We start from the raw sequence: 23,781 nt of genomic DNA on the forward strand, positions 1-23,781 counted from the left end.
CCTGTGGACAAGATTCAGTTGACAATAACTTGAGGAGTGAGAATATTAGGCCAATCAAGTTGTACATGAAGAAATGGGCGCATCTTGTAATTGACAGATGCAGGGAACGGAGCATCGCTTTATCAAATTGTCCTTCAGAGTCACACGCAGGTAAAACATTGTGATTTTTATATAGTATCTGAAAGAGCATATTCTGCAGTTTCTATCAGACTTACCTTTTTCAAATAACTCTCAAAATTCAAGAGGTGCAGCTCTTTTTCCAAATGTCACTTTTTACAAGAATATCTGTGCTGTCCATGCATTCAGCACATGACCACTTGTCAGGCAGCATTCCTCTGGCTGTTAAGCAAAAACTAGTAACATAATTAACGTACAATTTTAATATTCCTTTCTGTCGTGAATGGGTGATAGAAACCCGATAGGAAGTGATAATGGTGCATTTCACTTCAGTTAAGTTCTGGTTAGCCACCGATGTCAAAACCAAGTCCTTACTCAATGGCTTTCCATATCTGAGGAAAGATGAAACCAGGCTAGCGGGTGAGCGACGGTCTGAGACTGTGGTTTTGAGACTCATGGAGCCTTAACATGAGCAAAGGCAGAAATGTGACCATGTTCAAATCAATTTCCCTGGCAGACAAGTTGATTGCAAAGAAGACTAGCCCGCTCGGAACATAAAACGCCAAGATGGAAGCTACAGCAGCCAAGCAGGCCGCCAAGGAAACAAGTCCTGCTCTCTTTTCCCCAAGCACCACAGTTCCCACTCGGGAAAAATAAGACACAATGTCAAGTCGTCAGGTGCACGAAACAAGGCCCATAAATTGTGCAGTGCAACCGATTTGTTTGTGGGGCTTGCTCACACAAAGCCCCGAAGCTGTGTGCTGACTGGACCCGAAGCATAAAGAAAAGACACGATTGATTTGTGTGTAAAGGCACAGATATAAGGGCGCAATACAGTGTCTGCTACAATCAACCAATTACTGTTTTTATATCTTGTCATAAATATATTTCCACTAATATTTATTTATGCAATTAATCCTTTACTATTGTTCATGCACTGGTGCTTTTATTTAGAAATACAGCAAATAATTCACCTGCACACCTGGCTGGTTATATTATTATTATATTTTTAGTTTCTACTTTGTCAAAAGAAGCTGTGACTGGTCTTTATTATTAATCACATCTACAAATAAAGGTGATCAAATGGATTACACTGTAGTGTTTTTTATTGTAAGGGAAACAAAAATAGACGATAGGCCTACGTTTTATTCTATAACTTTATAGAATTATACAAAATATATCCTTGACTACCCAAACAGACATTTTTGCAAATGTATAACTCCCACCCCCAGAAATATCAAATTTACATCATTATTCAGACCCCTTACCTGTGTTTAGGGAGTTTCTTCCATTCTTCTCTGCAGATCTTCTCAATCTCTGTCAGGTTGGATGGGGGGCGTTGCTGCACAGCTATTTTCAGGTCTCTCCAGAGATGTTAGAAGTCCGGACTCTGGCTGGGTCACTCAAGGACATTCAGAGATTTGTCCCGAAGCCACTCCTGCGCTGTCTTGGTTGAGGTCCTGAGCGCTATGGAGCAGGTTTTCATCAAAGATCTCTCTGTATTTTGCTCCGTTCATCTTTCCCTCGATTCTGACTAGTCTCCCAGTCCCTGCCGCTGAAAAAACATCCCAACAGCATAATGCTGCCACCACCATGCTTCACCGTAGGGATGATGCCAGCTTTGCTCCAGACATGACGCTTGGCATTCAGGCCAAAGAGTTCAATCTTGGTTTCATTAGACTAGAGAATCTTGTTTCTTATGGTCTGAGAGTCCTTTAGGTGCCGTCATTTGCCTTTTACTGGGGAGTGGCTTCCATCTGGCCACTCTACCATAAAGGCCTAATTGGTGGAGTGCTGCAGAGATGGTTGTCCTTCTGGAAGGTTCTCCCATCTCCACAGAGGAATTCTGGAGCTTTGTCATTGGGTTCTTGGTGACCATTGGGTTCTTGGTCACCTCCCTAACCAAGGCCCTTCTCCCCCGATTGCTCGGTTTGGCTCTAGGAAGAGTCATTTACATTACATTACATTTAAGTCATTTAGCAGACGCTCTTGTCCAGAGCGACTTACAAATTGGTGCATTCACCTTATGATATCCAGTGGAACAACCACTTTACAATAGTGCATCTAACTCTTTTAAGGGGGGGGGGGGTTAGAAGGATTACTTTATCCTATCCTAGGTATTCCTTAAAGAGGTGGGGTTTCAGGTGTCTCCGGAAGGTGGTGATTGACTCCGCTGACCTGGCGTCGTGAGGGAGTTTGTTCCACCATTGGGGTGCCAGAGCAGCGAACAGTTTTGACTGAGCTGAGCGGGAACTGTACTTCCTCAGAGGTAGGGAGGCGAGCAGGCCAGAGGTGGATGAACGCAGTGCCCTTGTTTGGGTGTAGGGCCTGATCAGAGCCTGAAGGTACGGAGGTGCCGTTCCCCTCACAGCTCCGTAGGCAAGCACCATGGTCTTGTAGCGGATGCGAGCTTCAACTGGAGCCAGTGGAGAGAGAGTCTTGGTGGTTCCAAACTTCTTCTATTTAAGAATGATGGAGGACACAAAAGTTGATTTTGTCCTAGCTCGTGATACCTTCACATTTTTCCCCACACGGCCGGCACACAAATTAGAACAGTGCAATAAATGTTCAAGCGACAAGATTCTCAGGGAGGATTGGATAGAAAGACATCAGACCATGGACCAAACACAAAGGTCTAAAGGTTTATTTCCTTACTCTCAGACACAAGCCCTTTTAGTGTGATTGTAGTCTCTTTTATGAGCTGTGTGTCTGATGCATTGTGTTAATTAACATGCAGGGCAACAGATCTGTTAGTTTCAGTATGCCAGAGAAGAGGTTTGTAAAATAAATAAGACAGTACAAAGACACATCGCATGCTATGTAAGGCACACATACAGTATGTTGTATGCGGCACTATGAACAACAATATGGAAGAATGGAACCTCTTGTTTATGGTTGTCTTTGTTAGCTTTTGTTTACATTTTTTATTGTCATATTTAAAGTGAAATTAGGGACTGTGTTTTCTCCTTTTTATTAGGCAAATATGAGGATGGAAGTAGCAACTCATCAGACTCTGGTAATCTAATATTCCCTTGACCCATAATAATAATAAATAAAGATAGCAGACATGCTTTTATCCAAAGCGACATTCAGTCAGTCATATGTGTGCATACATAATATCAATCAAAGACTTACATTGTATTTGTTTACAATTTTTTTTGAGACTGTAGAAAGACCGTTTCCCTCTGCCACTATTTCAGGTCACGGCAGCCAGAAGGCAAGGTCTTCAGACGGAGCCAGTGAGGAGGAAGTTAAGATGCCAATGCTGCTTAATGGAAGTAAGTCTAGATGGATATCAACCCTTCTTTCACCTCTTCTCCAACTGTCCCAGTTTATTACAGAAATGATTTACTGAGGTAATTATGAAGATAGAATAAAATAACTAGGAATTACATGCTGCATTAGTTTGCCGCCGTAGAATTGGTTACTTTTATGTAAAACATTTATTACCTCTGTTTATCCTCTAAAGTTGGCATGTTCGATAAATAGACAGTTCTGAACATAAGGAACATCGGTTTTAAAATGTCAACGGGCAACACTTGTGTTTTATTACTAAAAGAGAAAGTTAAAGATCCTAACTAATTAGTTCATGTGAGGCCAAGCCATCAGCAGTATTTGACACCATCTATTTGTAATTAGAGCTGACTTATGTGTTATTCATGCCATTTATTGTTATACATAAGAAAATATTTTACAACATTGCGCTGTAACATATGTGTTCAATCTAATAATGGACATCTTTTCCATATTGTGTATTTATGTGCAGGTGGCTAGATGACTTGGTGGCCAAACTTCCTGACGGGACCAGTCAATTAATTTCATAGTATGCCTATTGATAACGCTTGTTATTCAGTTACACTGCTCAATTCTTATAAGCTTGTGATGGAAATGATAGTTACTTTGTGTTTGTTAGCTGTTCTTGAGTAAGGTTCTGTACTTCCAAATACACTACAGTTCAATGTGTCCCTTTCTCCTCAACGAATTTATTCTGTAGTACATTTCATGTTTTACTGTTACACTGGATGTTACTGTATGGAGAGAGGTTAACACACAATGAAAAGGCATATTTACAGTATTTGTATCAGTCTTCAGGGATTGTAACTAGATCAGGGTTATATAGGCCTAGAAGGATACTCTATGTTGGTATGTTTTCATACCTCCAGTCTCTGCCCAATCGGTGACAAACTCTTCTTTTTTAAGTAACATATCAAAATAGTTATCGTACATTTTCAGTAACAAAAAAGCATTGTTAATCCTTTGGGTATTTGCAGTATAATTTGTTATGATTGTTTATTTCAACCTTGGGCCCATTTCAAAACCGTTCACTGGGTTTCTAATCTAAGACAAAGCTACTCTCTTGAATGAATATGTACTGGATTTTCTGTTTCTATCACATTTTAACATTGTTTTATGGAGGACACAAATAATCCCAACATGTAGTCTTGAAGCGATGGTAAAAAATATATTTTCTCTTATTCCCCAAAACTTTTTTTGTTTGTTGAATATGGCCTCCTTGTGTTATGCATGCTACGTGTGGACAAAATTATTTTGCCGAATGATTTCAATAATTTTGCATGGCATTGCTCTGTTACTATGTACTAACCAGTATGCTACATTACTTATCAATTATTGTGCCCACAGATGCACTCAGAAACACACACGTGCACATTGTTTATAACCTGTACATGCTTTTCAAAATCTCCTGTAGGATTTTTTGTGACAAAAAAAATAAATGATAAAATACTCAATTTTTTGCACATTCTATCATTCAAAATAGGGTCTACCATACATTGTGTGTGTGTGTGTGTGTGTGTGTGTGTGTATACATGCATACATACAGTTGAAGTCAGAAGTTTACATACACCTTAGCCAAATACATTTAAACTCAGTTTTTCACAATTCCTGACATTTAATCCCAAGTAAAAATTCCCTGTTTTAGGTCAGTTAGGATCACCACTTTATTTTAAGAATGTGAAATGTCAGAATAATAGTAGAGAGAATGATTTATTTCAGCCTTTATTTCTTTCATCACATTCCCAGTGGGTCAGAAGTTTACATGCACTCAATTAGTATTTGGTAACATTGCATTTAAATTGTTTAACTTGGGTCAAATGTTTCAGGTTGCCTTCCACAAGCTTCCCACAATAAGTTGGGTGAATCTTGCCCCATTCCTCCTGACAGAGCTGGTCTGAGTCAGGTTTGTAGGCCTCCTTGCTCGCACACGCTTTTTCAGTTCTGCCCACACATTTTCTATAGGATTGAGGTCAGGGCTTTGTGATGGCCACTCCAATACCTTGACTTTGTTGTCCTTAAGCCATTTTGCCACAACTTTGGAAGTATGCTTGGGGTCATTGTCCATTTGGAAGACCCATTTGCGACCAAGCTTTAACTTCCTGACTGATGTCTTGAGATGTTGCTTCAATATATCCACTTCATTTTCCTCCCTCGTGATGCCATCTATTTTGTGAAGTGCACCATTCCTTCAACCTCATGGCTTGTTTTTTTCTCTGACATGCACTGTCAACTGTGGGACCTTATATAGACAGGTGTGTGACTTTCCAAATCATGTCCAATTGAATTTACCACAGGTAGACTCCAATCAGGTTGTAGAAACATCAAGGATGATCAATGGAAACAGGATGCACCTGAGTTCAATTTCGAGTCTCATAGCAAAGTTTCTGAAGGAATTACTTTTTGTATAAATACAGTACAAGTCAAAAGTTTGGACACACCTACTCATTCAAGGGTTTTTCTTTATTTTTACTATTTTCTACATTGTAGAATAATAGTGAAGACATCAAAACTATGAACTAACACATGGAATCATGTAGTTAGCAAAAAAGTGTTAAACAAATGAAAATAGATGTTAGATTCTTCAAAGTAGCCACCCTCTGCCTTGATGACAGCGTTGCACAGTCACATTCTCTCAACCAGCTTCACCTGGAATGCTTTCCCCACAGTCTTGAAGGAGTTCCCACATATACTGAGCACTTGTTGGCTGCTTTTCCTTCACTCTGCGGTCCAACTCATCCCAAACCATCTCAATTTGGTTGAGGTTGGGTGATTGTGGAGGCCAGGTCATCTGATGCAGCACTCCATCACTCTCCTTCTTGGTCAAATACCCTTTACACAGCCTAGAGGTGTGTTGGGTCATTATCATGTTGTAAACAAATGATAGTCCCACTAAGCCAAACCAGATATGATGGCGTATTGCTGCAGAATCCTGTGGTAGCCATGCTGGTTAAGTGTGCCTTGAATTCTATATAAATCACCATCACACCTGCTCTAACATGCTTCACGGTGGGAACCACACATGCGGAGATCATCCGTTCACCTGCTCTGCGTCTCACAAAGACACGGTGGTTGGAACCCACAATCTCAAATATGGACTCATCAGACCAAAGGACAGATTTCCACCGGTCTATTGTCCATTGCTCGTGTTTCTTGGCCCAGGCAAGTCTCTTCTTATTGGTGTCCTTTGGTAGTGGTTTCTTTGCAGCAATTCGAGCAAGAAGGCCTGATGCACGCAGTCTCCTCTGAACAGGTGATGTTGATGTGTCTCTGTTACTTGAACTCTGTGAAGCATTTATTAGGGCTGCAATTTCTGAGGTTAGTAACTAATGAACTTATCCTTTGCAGCAGAGGTAACTCTGGGTCTTCCTTTCCTGTGGCGGTCCTCATGAGAGCCAGTTTCATCATAGCACTGGATGGTATTTGCGACTGCACTTGAAGAAACTTTCAAAGTTCTTGAAACTTTTCGGATTGACTGACCTTCATAACTTAAAGTAATGATGGACTGCCATTTCTCTTTGCTTATTTTAGCTGTTTTTGCCATATTATGGACTTGGTATTTTACCAAATAGGGCTATCTTATTTATAGTCCCCTACCTTGTCACAACGAAACAGATTGTCTCAAATGCATTAAGAAGGCTGGAAATTCCACAGATTAACTATTAACAAGGCACACCAGTTAATTGACATGCATTCCAGGTGACTACCTCATCAAGCTGGTTGAAAGAATGCTAAGAGTGTGCAAAGCTGTCATCAAGGCAAAGGGTGGCTACTTTTATGAATCTCAAATATATATTTATTTGTTTAACACTTTTGGTTATGAATCCATATGTGTTATTTCATATTGTTGATGTCTTCACTATTATTCTGCAATGTAAAAAATAGTAAAAATAAAGAAAAATCTTTAAATGATTAGGTGCAGTGGCGATTTTAGCATGTTAACCTTGGTCGGGCAAACTCCAACATTCTTTTTAGATGCTTGCCAGCAAAGCCCATACACAACACTAAACAATACATTAATTGCACTATTACGGCGACAAGGGGTGCCCACAAACTGTCCTAACAGCAGAGCTTTCTTTCCAGCACAATTGAGTGAATCCTTACCACCGCTACACCTGGATATCAGCGGAGCCTTGTCTGACAGCGACACAATTAATTCAGCCTCGTTTACTGTCTTTTTAAAAAACATAGCTGATATGGCTGACCATATCTCCCTGGCATATTGCAGCATTTAGGACATTTTTGAACTCACCTTGTTGTGCGCGGCGGTCCTTCCTTGGCAAAGTTTATCATCAAAGAAAGAGACAGATTTACAATTCTGAGTTGCCACTGTCACCGATTCCTTCCAAACAACTCTTTGTTGAATTTGCGATTTCCTACTTGTTGTGTAATGTTTATGGTCAATGGCCGATGAGCACCGATGCACTTTATCTATAATTTATCTTCATTATTTATTTTCATATGACAAGGACTAAAAAGGATTTGCCAGTAGATTGTCTACTTGATTCATGATGACTGCAAACTAAGATTTTGAAAGTAAGATATTGACAGTCCAGTCAAAGCTACTGTAGATATAACGTGATTTGATGCCATTTTATCTGTGGCCAATGACCTTGATTCTTATTGGAAGGGCACTTCTAATCTAAGTCTATGGAATGACCCAACGGGCTCACATTCTTGATGTCTACCCTTACTAAAGGCGGGTGATGTAGTGTCCCCATGAGTGACAGAACACTGAGCCAATTACAGTGCAATGTTGAGCCAATCACGGTGCAATGCTCCTATTTTCTGTTGGCCTGCCCCACCGCAACAGAAAGCACTGAGCTAGGCTGAAACACCTGCGTTTCGGAGCTGCCTGTTTGTATGCGGCTTTATTAACTCAATGATATATATATATATATTACATTGTTTGCAAACTGATATGTGACACGTGTTAATGCCAAAATAACATGCAAAACAGGCAAGCCCCCCCCCCAAAACAAATGTGGGGCCACTGAGTAGGTGTGTACAAACTTTTGACTGGAATTTATCCTGCTACTGGTCACTATTACTCCTGTTTACATGTAAATGAAATAAAATACAATTTTATTAGTCACATGCGCCGAATACAACACCTTACAGTGAAATGCTTACTTACGAGCCCCTAACCAACAATGCAGTTTCAAAAAAATACAGATAAGAATAAGAAATAAAACAAGTAATTAAAGAGCAGCAGTAAAATAACAATAGCGAGACTATATTCAGGGGTGTACCGATACAGAGGCAATGTGCGGGGGCACCGGTTAGTTGAGGTAGTATGTACATGTGGGTAGAGTTATTAAAGTGACTATGCATAGATGACAACAGAGAGTAGCAGTGGTGTAAAGAATGGGGGCAATGCAAATAGTTTGGGTAGCCATTTGACTAGATGTTCAGGAGTCTTATGGCTTGGGGGTAGAAGATGTTTAAAAGCTTCTTGGACCTAGATTTGGCGCTACGGTACTGCTTGCCGTGCGGTAGCAGAGAGAACGGTCTATGACTAGGGTGGCTGGAGTCTTTGACAATTTTTAGGACCTTCCTCTGACACCACCTGGTATAGAGGTCCTGGATGGCAGGAAGCTTGGCCCCAGTGATGTACTGGGGCCAAGCTTGCGGTCGGAAGCGGAGCAGTTGCCATACCAGGCAGTGATGCAACCAGTCAGGATGCTCTCAATGGTGCAGTTGTAGAACCTTTTGAGGATCTGAGGACCCATGCCAAGTCTTTTCAGTCTCCTGAGGGGGAATAGGTTTTGTCGTGCACTCTTCACGACTGTCTTGGTGTGCTTGGACCATGTTTGTTTGTAATGTGGACACCAAGGAACTTGAAGCTCTCAACCTGCTGCACTGCAGCCCCGTTGATGAGAATGGGGCGTGTTCGGTCCTCTTCCTGTAGTCCACAATCATCTCCTTTGTCTTGATCACGTTGAGGGAGAGGTTGTTGTCCTGGCTCAACACGGCCAGGTCTCTGACCTTCTCCCTATTGGCTGTCTCGTCGTTGTTGGTGATCAGGCCTACCACTGTTGTGTCATCTGCTAATTTAATTATAGTGTTGGAGTCGTGCCTGGCCGTGTAGTCATGAGTGAACAGGGAGTACAGGAGGGGACTGAGCATGCCCCGCTGAGGGGCCCCAGTGTAGAGGATCAGCGTGGCGGATGTGTTGTTACCTACCCTTACCACCTGGGGGTGGCCCGTCAGGAAGTCCAGGATCCAGTTGCAGAGGGAGGTGTTTAGTCCCAGGGTCCTTAGCTTATTGATGAGCTTTGAGTGCACTATGTTGTTGTACGCTGAGCTGTCGTCAATGAATAGCATTCTCACATACAGTGGGGAGAACAAGTATTCCTACTTACAAAGCATGTAGAGGTCTGTATTTTTTATCATAGGTACACTTCAACTGTGAGAGACGGAATCTAAAACAAAAATCCAGAAATCACATTGTATGATTTTTAAGTAATTGCATGACATGAGTATTTGATCACCTACCAACCAGTAATAATTCCGGCTCTCACAGACCTGTTAGTTTTTCTTTAAGAAGCCCTCCTGTTCTCCACTCATTACCTGTATTAACTGCACCTGTTTGAACTCGTTACCTGTATAAAAGACACCTGTCCACACACTCAATCAAACAGACTCCAATCTCTCCACAATGGCCAAGACCAGAGAGCTGTGTAAGGACATCAGGGATAAAACTGTAGACCTGCACAAGGCTGGGATGGGCTACAAGACAATAGGCAAGCAGCTTGGTGAGAAGCCAACAACTGTTGGCGCAATTATTAGAAAATGGAAGAAGTTCAAGATGACGGTCGGTCTGGGGCTCCATGCAAGATCTCACCTCGTGGGGCATCAATGATCATGAGGAAGGTGAGGGATCAGCCCAGAACTACACGGCAGGACCTGGTCAATGACCTGAAGAGAGCTGGGACCACAGTCTCAAAGAAAACCATTAGTAACACACTACGCCGTCATGAATTAAAATCCTGCAGCGCACGCAAGGTCCCCCTGCTCAAGCCAGCGCATGTCCAGGCCCGTCTGAAGTTTGCCAATGACTATCTGGATGATCCAGAGGAGGAATGGGAGAAGGTCATGTGGTCTGATGAGACAAAAATAGAGCTTTTTGGTCTAAACTCCACTCACCGTGTTTGGAGGAAGAAGAAGGATGAGTACAACCCCAAGAACACCATCCCAACCGTGAAGCATGGAGGTGGAAACATCATTCTTTGGGGATGCTTTTCTGCAAAGGGGACAGGACGACTGCACCGTATTGAGGGGAGGATGGATGGGGCCATGTATCGCGAGATCTTGGCCAACAACCTCCTTCCCTCAGTAAGAGCATTGAAGATGGGTCGTGGCTGGGTCTTCCAGCATGACAACGACCCGAAACACACAGCCAGGGCAACTAAGGAGTGGCTCCATAAGAAGCATCTCAAGGTCCTGGAGTGGCCTAGCCAGTCTCCAGACCTGAACCCAATAGAAAATCTTTGGAGGGAGCTGAAAGTCCGTATTGCCCAGCGACAGCCCCGAAACCTGAAGGATCTGGAGAAGGTCTGTATGGAGGAGTGGGCCAAAATCCTTGCTGCAGTGTGTGCAAACCTGGTCAAGAACTACAGGAAACTTATGATCTCTGTAATTGCAAACAAAGGTTTCTGTACCAAATATTACGTTCTGCTTTTCTGATGTATCAAATACTTATGTCATGCAATAAAATGCAAATTAATTACTTAAAAATCATACAATGTGATTTTCTGGATTTCCGTCTCTCACAGTTGAAGTGTACCTATGATAAAAATTACAGACCTCTACATGCTTTGTAAGTAGGAAAACCTGCAAAATCGGCAGTGTATCAAATACTTGTTCTCCCCACTGTAGGTGTTCCTTTTGTCCAGGTGGGAAAGGGCAGTGTTGAGTGCAATAGAGTGCATCATCTGTGGATCTGTTGTGGCGGTATGCAAATTGGTGTTGGTTTCTGGGATGATGGTGTTGATGTGAGCCATGACCAGCCTTTCAAAGCACTTCATGGCTACAGACGTGAGTGGTACGGGTCGGTAGGCATTTAGGCAGGTTACCTTAATGTTCTTGAGCACTATGGTGGTCTGCTTAAAAGATGTTGGTATTACAGACTTGAACAGGGAGAAGTTGAAAATGTCAGTGAAGACAATTGACAGTTGGTCAGCGCATGCTCACCGTACACGTCCTGGTAATCCGTCTGGCCCTGTGGCCTTGTGAATGTTTACCTCCTTGAAAGCGGCAGCTCTAGCCTTTAGCTCACTGTGGATGCTGCCTGTAATCCATGGCTTCTGGTTGGGGTATGTACGTACGGTCACTGTGGGGATGACGTTATCGATGCACTTACTGATGAAGCCAATGACTGATGTGGTGTACTCCTCAATGCCATCAGAGGAATCTCGGAACATATTCCAGTCTGTGCTAGCAAAACAGCCCTGTAGCTTAGCATCTGCTTCATCTGACCACTTATTTATTGATGTAGTCACAGGTGATTTCTGCTTTAATTTTTGCTTGTATGCAGGAATCAGGAGGATAGAATTATGGTCAGATTTGCCAAATGGAGGACAAGGGAGAGCTTTGTATGCATCTCTGTGTGTGGAGTAAAGGTGGTCCAGAGTTTCTTTTCTTCTCTGGTTGCACATTTAACATGCTGATAGGAATTTGGTAAAACAGATTTAAGTTTCCCTGCATTAAAGTCCCCGGCTACTAGGAGTGCCGCCTCTGGGTGAGCGTTTTCTTTGTTTGCTTATGGCGGAATACAGCTCATTCAATGCTGTCTTAGTGCCAGCTTCTGACTGTGGTGGTATGTAGTAAGCTACGAAGAATACAGATGAAAACTCTGTAGGTAGTGTGGTCTAGAGCTTATCATGAGATACTCTACCTCAGATGAGCAATAGCTTGAGACTTCCTTAGCTTCTTTTGGCTCAAATCCCGTTAATGGGATTGAGTTGACAACAGCCAGTGAAATTGCAGGGTGGCAAATTCAAACAACAGAAATCTCATAATTAAAATTCCTCAAATATACAAGTATTATACACCATTTTAAAGATACACGTGTTGTTAATCCCACCACAGTGTCCGATTTCAAAAAGGCTTTACGACGAAAGCATACCATGCGATTATGTTAGGTCAGTACCTAGTCACAGAAAAACACAGCCATTTTTCCAGCCAAAGAAAGGAGTCACAAAAAGCAGAAATAGAGATAAAATGAATCACTAACCTTTGATGATCTTCATCAGATGGCACTCATAGGACTTCATGTTACACAATACATGTATGTTTTGTTCGATAAAGTTCATATTTATATCCAAAAATCTCAGTTTACATTGGCGCGTTATGTTTTGCCTCCAAAACATCCGGTGAATTTGCAGAGAGCCACGTCAATTTACAAAAATACTCATCATAAATGTTGATGAAAATACAAGTGTTATGCATGGAATTAAAGATATACTTCTCCTTAACCTTTACAGCCCAGGGGTTCCGCTAGCGGAACACCCACAACATTCCGCTGAAAAGGCAGCGTGCGAAATTCAAAAATATTTTTTTGAAATATTTAACTTTCCCACATTAACAAATCCAATACAGCAAATGAAAGATAAACATCTTGTACATCTACCCCTCGTGTCCGATTTTAAAAATGTTTTACAGCGAAAACACAACATATATTTATGTTAGAACACCACCAAATCCAAAAAACACAGCCATTTCTCCCAGCCAAAGATAGTCACAAAAGCAGAAATAGAGATGAAATGAATCACTAACCTTTGATAATCTTCATCAGATGACACTCATAGGATATCATGTTACACAATACATTTATGTTTTGTTCGATAATGTGCATATTTATATCCACAAATCTCGGTTTACATTGGCGCCATGTTCAGAAATGGCTCCAAAATATCCAGAGAAGTTTTAGAGAGCCACGTCATCTAACAGAAATACTCATCATAAACTTTGATGAAAGATACATGTTTTACATATAATTAAAGATACTGTTTTTTTTATTTTTAAAACAGTACTTTTATTGGAATTTCACAATTTTCACCCATATGAAGAGATACAACAACAGAGACAAGGCAAAAAAAACAGCACCCACTTACACATACCTGCGCATATATATATATATATATATATATATATATATATATATATATATATATACATATACATACACATACATACATACACACACATACATACACATCCACACACACGCACACCATTTTCCTCTCCCCGCTTCTCTCACCCCATCCCCATCATTGCGTCTCTCAATACATACATTTTAAACAAACTTACAAACAGAAATTAAACAAAAAAGCTCAGTTTAAACTAAGAAGTTAGGTTCCACACATGGAACGTACAGTGTAATTCTGAAATACATAGATCACCACCATTCTAAGAGAATCCTTGCAGCATAATAGCTGATACCTCATGTTCTAGGTAATTTAGATAGGGTTCCCATACTTTGTAGAACTGATCTGTTTTAGAATGCAATGTACATGTCAGATATTCCAGAGGCACCCATTCAAAAAGTATCTTATGCCAATCTTTAATAGAAGGAACCTTATCACTAATCCACTGTAAAAGGATGTTTTTCCTTGCTGCAAAGGTAAGGATGTTGTAAAGCCTCCTCTTACCCACAGAAGTAACATGCCTACTAGGGAGACCCAACAGTAAAGAAAGTGGGTCCAAATCTAGATCAACCCCTAGGATCTTTTCAATTTCTTGCAGAACACCAGACCAGTATCTTTGTATCTTGGTACATGACCATAAACAATGTGTTAGGGTGCCTGTATCAGTTTTGCATTTAAGACACTGAGGAGAAGAGGAAGAGGGGCTAAAGGCATGTCTGCGATTTGGGGATATATGCAATCTGTGTATTATTCTTAATTGGATTGCTCTAGTACGATTACATATAGATATTGTTTTTGCATATCACCAAATGTCCTCCCACATCTCTTCGTCAATAGTAACAGACAATTCTTTCTCCCACACTTGTTTCATCCTCTGTGTGTCGACAGCAGAAAGGGGCCTTAAAGCATCATAAAACAGACTTACAGACATTTTCCTTTGTGGAAAAAAAAGCATTCTTTCAATGACAGACATATCAGGGTTACCAATTAAGGTGGTGCTCTTCACAATATAATGTCTTACTTGTAGGAAGTGGAAAAAGTCCTGCTTTGGGAGTCGATATTTCTCCACCATCTGCTCAAATGACAATAAAATCTTATCAGCAAATAAGTCATTTAGTCTGCGTATGCCCTTATTAAGCCAAAAGTTAAAGCCAGCATCCAGCAATCCTGGACCAAAATCTGGGTTGTTAAGAATTGGGGTAAGAACAGAGGTTAGTTTGCACCTTCCCAGGAAGCGCTGAACTAACCTCCATACTTTGAGTGTGTTAAGTGTAATAGGATTATTGCAGTGATCTTCTACAGACTTGAAACTTCTGAAAAATAAAAGAACCTGTAAGGGGTATTTTGAAAGAGAAGTGTCACGTTTCTGACCTTTATTTCCTTTGTTTTGTCTTTATTTAGTATGGTCAGGGCGTGAGTTGGGGTGGGCAGTCTATGTGTGTTTTTCTATGTTGGGGTTTTGTGTTCGGCCTGGTATGATTCTCAATCAGAGGCAGCTGTCAATCGTTGTCCCTGATTGAGAATCATACTTAGGTAGCCTGGGTTTCACTTTTGGTTTGTGGGTGTTTGTTTCCGTGTCAGTGTTTGTCGCCACACGGTACTGTTTCGTTTGATCATCGTTTATTGTTTTTGTTCCTGTGTTCAGTTTTGGATTTATATTAAAGACATGAACACTTACCACGCTGCGCTTTGGTCCGATCCTTCTACCACCACAGACGATCGTTACAAGAAGTCTCAATGTCTAACCATCATCGTTTGTGATCCAATCAGAAATATAACATAGGTGGGCACACCACTGATAGAACCTGATATTGGGCAGATCCAAGCCCCCCATAGAACTTGGCAGCTGCAATATTGCCATCTTAAGTCTTGGCTTGCGTTTACTCCATATAAAGGAACTTAGCCATCCATTTACATCCTTTATTACCTTATTGGAGAGTAATACTGGGATCATTTGGATTGGGTAAAGTAGTCTAGGTAAAATGTTCATTTTCAAGAGGGATATTCTACCCAACCAAGAAATTGGGAGAGAGTTCCAGCGCTCCAGATCCTGCCTTATTGTATCAAACAAGGGAACAAAATTGGCTTTGTACATTTGCTGGAATTTAGGAGTTACAAATATACCCAGATACGTAAAACCTAAGGGAGACCATTTAAAAGGGAAGGAGGGAGAAGTATTAGGTACAGAGTGAAGGTTACCAAGTGGCATAGCCTCTGATTTAGTTAAGTTAATCTTGTAGCCTGAGAATTCGCTGAATAATTCAATAATATTAATAAGAGATGTAGTTGAAGTCTCGGGACTAGAGATGAATATCAGGACATCATCAGCATACAAGCTTATTTTATGGTGAACATCACCAATGAGCAGCTCCTGTATAGCAGGCGTTACCCTGATGGCCTCGGCCAGTGGTTCCATAACGAGTGCAAATAGGAGAGGGGACAAAGGACAGCCCTCTCTGGTACCTCTGTATATAGAGAAGCTATTTGACCTTAGCCCATTAGTAAGGACAGCAGCCTGAGGATCATCATATAAAACTTTCACCCATTTTATAAATTTTATGGTCCCGTGTGGCTCAGTTGGTAGAGCATGGTGCTTGCAACGCCAGGGTTGTGGGTTCATTCCCCACAGGGGGACCAGGATGAATATGTATGAACTTTCCAATTTTGTAAGTCGCTCTGGATAAGAGTGTCTGCTAAATGACTTAAATGTAAATGTAATAAAGTTGTCCCCTAGACCAAATTTATTTAGAGCAAAGAATAGGTAAGACCACTCCACACGATCAAATGCTTTCTCAGCATCTAGGGAGAGCACAAGACCATCCCTAGCACTTTGTTGGTAGGCTTGAATTACATTAAGAAGCCGCCTGACATTGTTGCATGACTTACGGCCCTTAACGAAGCCAGTTTGGTCTCCTTTCACAATTAGTGGCAGTGAGTCCTCTAATCTTGGGGCTCGAATTTTAGAAAGTAATTTTCTATCCACATTCAGAAGGGAAATTGGTCTGTACGAGGAACAAGACTCTGGACATTTTCCCTTTTTGAGAATAAGTGATATGTTGGCTTCTCTCAGCGTTTGAGGGAGCTGGTCATTTGAAAATGAGTGGTTAAACATATCACGCAATGGCTCAAGGATCAGGCCATGGAACTCTTTATAGAACTCACTACAAAACCCGTCTGGTCCTGGGGCCTTACCATTTTGCAGATTCTTAATTGCGAACATTATCTCTTCCTCGGTAATAGGGGCATTCAGGAGAGACCTCTGTTCTTCGGAGATAGTAGGGAGCTCAATCTTAGAAAATAAGTTCTCCATTAATTTGGGTGCATCATTTGGCAGTTCTGAGGCATAAAGATTTGCATAAGATTTCTTAAATGAGTCATTTATCAATTTATTTTCATATAAATGATTGCCATCAGAATCAGTAATAGTAGCAATTGACTGTGAGTCAGCTCTCTTTTTAGCTAGGTACGCCAAGTACTTTCCTGACTTATCGCCATGTTCATATAGCTTTTGCCTGACAAATCTCATTTTCTTTTCAGCGTCCTGTGTTAGGAGAGAGTCCAACGTTGATCTAAGAACTGATATTTCCTTTAATAGGGCAGGAGTGGGAGTTTTAATATAGTGCTTCTCTTTAGTTCCTAATTCACCCTCTAACATTTTTTGCTTTTCACGCTTTTTCCGCCTCTTAGTGGCTGTGTATGACATAATCAGACCCCTGGCGTACGCTTTACAGGTTTCCCAAAGGAGCGAGGGGTTATCTGTTGATTGAGAGTTAATAGAGAAAAATGCTTTAAACTCTGTAATAAAATATGATGTGAATGTATGGTCTTTAAGGATGGTTGTATTCAACCTCCAATGTCTTGACAGATTGAATGCCCCGTTGAGTTTTATGTCCAGGATCACCTCTGCATGATCAGATATGACTATGCTTCCTATCCTAGCGGATAAAACAGACTGCAAAGACGTCCTGGGCATAAAAAAGTTATCTATTCTAGTCTGACATCCATGAGGGGCAGAGAAAAAAGTGAACTCTCTGTTGGAGGGGTGAAAAGTTCTCTAAACATCAGCATACCCCAGATCATCACAAATAGCTTTAAGTGACTTAGCTCGAGGAGAGAGTGAAGCTATACCGCTGGGAAACTTATCAATAAGGGGGTTCAACAAACAATTAAAATCTCCTCCAACCACTGCAGTGTCTGAGTTTAATTCTGAAAAGTCTAGAAATACCTTAGTGAGGAAATCAGGGGGGTGGGCAGGGGGGAAATAAATATTCATTATGGAGATGTTCTGCCCTTGTAAAGTACCATTAATTATAACAAAGCGACCAAATTTATCTTTCACACAATTCAAGACCTTAAGTGGTAAGTTCTTTTTCACAAGAATTGCTACACCTCTACTTCTGGATGTAAATGATGAGAAAAACACTTGACCAAACCCCCCCTTGTTGTAATTTCAGATGCTCCTTATCATCCAAATGAGTTTCTTGCAACAGGGCAATATCAATATTTTCTTTTTTCAAAAAAGAAGGTACCTTCTTCCTTTTAATGGGGTTATGGCTCCCTCTAATGTTCCATGTACATACACGCAGTCTGTTACCTGCCATTGCACTTTGACCGTTCAATATCCAGACTGAATCCTACTGTAAAAGTGGGATGGTACCTTTTTCCATGTGTTGAACTCTCTTCTATCTCACCGAGCATAAACAAACGATATGAACCCTGAACTCGAACTATACTAAACCCAAAAATTAAACATGTAAAGATCCAAAAGGGGGTTTTCCCACTAGCTAACATGCAGGGGATTTCAACTTTCCAATGTAGACTCTTAAGTCTGCATTGCCACTCAATAGCCTCATCCTTTATACATATGGAAATGAAAATCAATATATGAAGATTGAGGCTCTTCCACCTAAAACCAAGCCTGGGCACCAATATAGATTCACCCATATCTCAGCCTGAGCTATTACTTTAGCAAGAAAAATAATAAAAATACGAATATTACTGAACCGGAGCACGTGAGAACTCACACCACTGTTTCATGATCAGATTCAAATAAAATAAAAAAGTTATCCAATGCTGCGGAGGTGCAGCTTAAAGTTATTTACCCGAGAGAGTCAATAAGCGCAGCAGCCTCTTCAGGTGTGTAGAGTTTCTTAGGCGATCCGTTGACCATAATCTTCAATGTGGCCGGGTACAGCAGTGCGTAGTCCATCTTCATTCTCTTGAGTCGAGCCTTCGCCTCATCAAACCCTTTGCGTCTTCGTACAACCGCTGTGGAGTAATCATTGAAGAATGAGACCTTTGGACCTTTACGTTGACTACCGTCAGAGCCGATGTTTCTAGCCGCATCCATAACGCGCTGCTTGTCGGTGAAGTTGTGGAACTTTATAACCACTGGCCGTGGGCGCTGGTTGGGACCAGGTATCGGTGCTTGAGAGCGATGGGCTCTGTCCAGCTTCACACGACCAGCTTCACACAACCAGCCTTAGTGTCCATTTGTAGGTAGTCAGGGATCCATTCCTCAAAATTTTTTACTGAACGTGTCCCTTCAGAATTTTCCGGGAGTCCCTCAACACGGATATTGCATCTGCGTCCTCAATTATCCAAGTCGTCAATGTGCTCCGCCATTTCGCACACCTGTTTCTCAAGTGCTTTTATCTTAGTGTCCATAGATGTAGTTGAAGCTTCGACTGTAGCAATTCTTCCTTCCGCCTCATCAACACGTTTGACAACCCTCTGTAGTTCAGCTGAATGGCCTGCTATTGCTTCCAAGACCGTTCTTATCTTAACATCGATCACTTTAGTAATGTTATCCGTCATCTTTTGAATCACCAGGTCCATTGTGCCTGGATCCGCAATGGTGTTAGCTTCGCTAACGTAAGCTAGCTCCTCCTGCACATCTACAGGGATGGTGGTTTTGGTCGAGTTCTTAGTAGTTCTGTTGGGCATGTTGTCGGAGATTTTTGAGAAATAACCGCCAATTCTACCACTTTTTCAAGCTAGGAGATTAATGAAAAAATATAAATTTACGAATGCCACGGGAGCTCGCTGAAACACAGTGTTCTCTCTACGGTGCCATTTTGTCCCCCGATACACTGGTTCTTAATGCAACCGCTGTGTCAGATTTAAAAAAAAAACTTTTGTAAAAAGCACACCATGCAATAATCTGAGACGGCGCTCAAATATAAATAAAATTTCTCCGCCATGTTGGAGTCAACAGAAATACGAAATTACATCATAAATATTCCCTTACCTTTGATTATCTTCATCAGAATGCAATGCCAGGAATCCTATTTCCACAATAAATCGTTTTTTTGTTTGATAATGTCCAATACTTATGTCATATTAGCAACTTTAGCTAGCATGTGTAGTACACGTGTCCAAACACCGGCGCAAATGAAGGCAAACATCGGACGAAAACTTCAAAAAGTGATATTACAAGTCGAATAAACTGGTCAAATTTAGTAGAGAATCAATCTTCAGGATGTTGTTATCATATATATCCAATAACGTCCCAACCGGAGCATTTCTTCATGTCTGTATAACTAATGGCACACCTGGCCATCCCATGGCTATCGTGCGTGGCCAGGAACTGGCAATCTGCCAGACCAGTGACTCAAATAGCTCCCATCCGCCCCCACATCACACTAGAGGCTTCATTCCACGTTCTACTGACTGTTGACATCTAGTGGAAGGCGTATGAAGTACAAACAGATCCATAAATTACAGGGATTTGAATAGGCGATGACTTTCACATCAACCCTTTTCAGAATTTTCACTTCCTGTTTGGAAGTTTGCCTGCCATATGAGTTCTGTTATACTCACAGACATAATTCAAACGGTTTTAGAAATTTCAGAGTGTTTTCTATCCAACTCTACTAATTATATGCATATTCTAGCTTTTGGGCCTGAGTAGCAGGCAGTTTACTCTGGGCACCTTATTATCCAAGCTACTCAATACTGCCCCTTAGTCCCAAAGAAGTTAGATATCGTGCACCAGCTGTTATTTATAAAAATACATAGTCCGCCGCCCCTTGTCTTACCAGACACCGCTGTTTTATCCTGCCGGTACATCGCATAACCAGCCAGCTGAATGTTGATGTTGTTGTCGTTCAGCCACGACTCCGTGAAGCATAAGATGTTACAGTTTTTAATGTCCCGTTGGTAGTTTAATCTTCTTCGTAACTCGTCGATTTTTATTCTCCAAAGATTGCACGTTTGCTAGCAGAATGGAGGGAAGTGGGGGTTTATTAGATCGCCTACAAATTCTCAGAAGGCAGCCCGCCCTTCGGCCCCTCTTTCTCCGCCTCCTCTTCACGCAGATCACGGGATCGGGGCTTGTTCCCGAGGAAGCAGTATATCCTTGGTGTCTGGCTCGTCAGAGTTGTGAATGGAAAAAAAGGATTCTGCTAGTCCATGGTGAGTAATCCAGTCCTGATGTCTAGAAGTTATTTTCCATCATAAGAGATGGTAGCGGCAACATTATGTACAAAAAACGCAAATAAACAAACAAAAAAAACACAATCAGCTGGGGGCACGTAAAACGTTTGCCTTCTTCTCCGGCACCATCTTATTAAAGGGATATTGGTGTGCATGTAAACGTGGTCAATGTTAGGCATGTTTACTGTACAGCTCTGTGAACTGATAGACTTTTAGTTATAATAATGCTATGGTAAATTAAGCATTTTATGATTATTCCTCGCTCCTACTTGTTTTGTTCCACGGTTTGTCATGGCTGTTATGATATCAATATGCGCAAGTAGTTTAGAGATGTATAGATGCTTGTGTTTGTTATGATATTGTACACACTGAGTGCCAGGGAATGTGTGTAAGATCATTTATCTGAATCCCACCACAAATATGACTACGAGCTCTTTGTACTTTAATAAATGGGCTGTATTAACTGATGGATGTATAGGTTGTCTGTTTACTCATTGTCTAAAAGCATTTTTTAACAGATAAGATAATACAGTTCTTCAGCGATCAATCAGATAATTCATACCTTGCTAGATTGGTTTTAACAAACCAGGTTAAGGTTGAGGTCCTTTGTGGCTCAGTTGGTAGAGCATGGTGCTTGCAACGCCAGGGTTGTGGGTTCGATTCCCACAGGGGAGCAGTATGAAAATGTATGCACTCACAACTGTAAGTCACTCTGAATAAGAGTGTCTGCAAAATATCCAATCAAATTTTATTTGTCACATACACATGGTTAGCCGATGTTAATGCGAGTGTAGCGAAATGCTTGTGCTTCTAGTTCCTACAGTGCAGTAATATCTAACAAGTAATCTAACAATTCCCCAACAACTACCTAATACACGCAAATCTAAAGGGGTGAATGAGAATATGTACATTTAAGTATATGGATGAACGATGGCCGAGCGGCATAGACAAGGTGCAATAGATGGTATGAAATACAGTATATACATGTGATATGAGTAATATAAGATATGTAAACATTATTAAAGTGCCATTATTTGTGACATTGTATAAAGTGACTAGTGATCCATTTGTTGAAGTGGCCAGTGATTGAGTCTCAATGTAGGCAGCAGCCTCTGAGTTAGTGATTGCTGTTTAGCAGTCTGATGGCTTTGAGATAGAAGCTGTTTTTCAGTCTCTCGGTCCCAGCTTTGATGCACCTGTACTGACCTCGCCTTCTACATGGTAGCGGTGTGAACAGGCAGTGGCTCGGGTGGTTGATGTCGTTGATGATCTTTTTGGCCTTCCTGTGACATCGGGTGCTGTAGGTGTCATGGAGGGCAGGTAGTTTGCCCCGCCTGGAGAGCCTTGCGGTTGAGGGTGGTGCTGTTGCCGTACCAAGCTGTGATACAGCCCGACAGGATGCTCTCGATTGTGCATTTGTAAAAGTTTGTCAGGGTTTCGGGTGACAAGCCAAATTTCTTCAGCCTCCTGAGGTTGAAGAAGCGCTATTGCGCCTTCACCACACTGTCTGAGTAAGAGGACCATTTCAGCTTGTCTGTGATGTGTTCACCGAGGCTACAATACTCTTAAAATGTAAATTTACAAAGCACACAGGACGGTCCTTTATGAAGGTAACGGCTCTGTTTAGTAATTAATTTAATCTATAGTGTGAGCTCAAACCATTTATATGCACAAAGGATATTTTGTAGACACCCAACAACTTGAATACCAATATACCTATAAGAAAGCATAAAAAAACAAATGCATCCAACTACCCATATAAAATGAGGACTTGACATGGCAAACAGAAAACAGAAGAGAAGTTGTTTCGTGTTGGAATTGCAGCCATCGTTGGTGTTGTATGATCATTATAGAAGTCTATGGTTATATGACATTTTTACTTGAATTGTTCAATTGAGAAAAGTGACTGATCCAGAGTATGTAATGAATGTGTCAGGAAACCGGACAATGGAATTCTTTCAGGTACGTCCGTGTCCTCCCCGTGAGATGATCATAATGACTGAGTCCTTGACAAGGTTTCTTCGAAAGTCCTAAAGAATCACTTCACAATAATTGGACACTTTAGAATCCATCAGTTAAGTGAGGCCTGTTTCCAAGTCAGAAGAATTTAGATGTTGCATTACATGTGCGTCAAGGGCCCGATTAACCAATCGGGGACAGAGGACACGATGCTGTCAGCTGAAACTCTACATTTATGGGGGAGGGGCCAGAGGGGGGATCTGGAGAGGAAGGGTCAAGGCAGAAACACATTCTACAAGGTAAGCCAATGGATCCATCAATGCTAATGTGTTTGGTATCAGGTGTGGACGTTGATATTCAGTTTGTCTGTGTACAGCAGGAACACATGATTCAGTGCTTACATAGTAAATAGAACCATGTAAATACCTGTAGAAATCTAGAAATCTGAGACCTGAAGTAGTTGTTCCCGTTGCTCTGCAAGTGCAGCGAGTTTTGTGGAGCGATGGGTAAACGATGCTTCGTGGGTGTCAGTTGTCTATGTGTGCAGAGGGTCCCTGGTTCGAGCCCGGGTCGGGCGAGGGGACAGATGAAAGCTATACTGTTACAGCAGCACACCCACTTGGTGCTATTTCAGGGTATTTGTGGGAAGGAGGAATGCTTGCTTGTTGCTCCACACAGTTAATTTAGCCTTTTTCTTGAATGGGGCCCTAAGAATCAGGGCTTTGCGAATATCTGGATAGATTTGCAATCTGATGCGTTGAGTCTTTTTACTTTTTGTGATTTATTTCACAACTACTTTATATTTCCAACAACCTATAGATGAGAT

At 41.4% G+C, this 23,781-nt stretch overlaps 1 protein-coding gene across 3 annotated transcripts in view; it reads left to right on the forward strand.

The window, feature by feature from the left end:
* The window catches only part of LOC120027542, a 29,628-nt gene extending 24,763 nt beyond the window's left edge, over window positions 1–4,865 (forward strand). Inside the window, exons 23-25 of one of the 3 annotated variants that reach the window (XM_038972531.1) lie at window positions 3,095–3,133; window positions 3,318–3,395; window positions 3,884–4,865. In XM_038972531.1, coding sequence (XP_038828459.1) covers window positions 3,095–3,133; window positions 3,318–3,395; window positions 3,884–3,891 — 125 coding nt within the window. In that variant the 3' untranslated portion in view covers window positions 3,892–4,865. Of the gene's footprint in view, window positions 1–634; window positions 912–3,094; window positions 3,134–3,317; window positions 3,396–3,883 lie in introns of those variants that run through there. The other 2 variants (XM_038972532.1, XM_038972533.1) reach the window with 2 other exon arrangements.
* Window positions 4,866–23,781: the final 18,916 nt, after the last annotated feature.

The sequence above is a fragment of the Salvelinus namaycush genome, chromosome 32 (assembly GCF_016432855.1).
Source record: "Salvelinus namaycush isolate Seneca chromosome 32, SaNama_1.0, whole genome shotgun sequence".
NCBI classification, from domain to species: domain Eukaryota; kingdom Metazoa; phylum Chordata; class Actinopteri; order Salmoniformes; family Salmonidae; genus Salvelinus; species Salvelinus namaycush.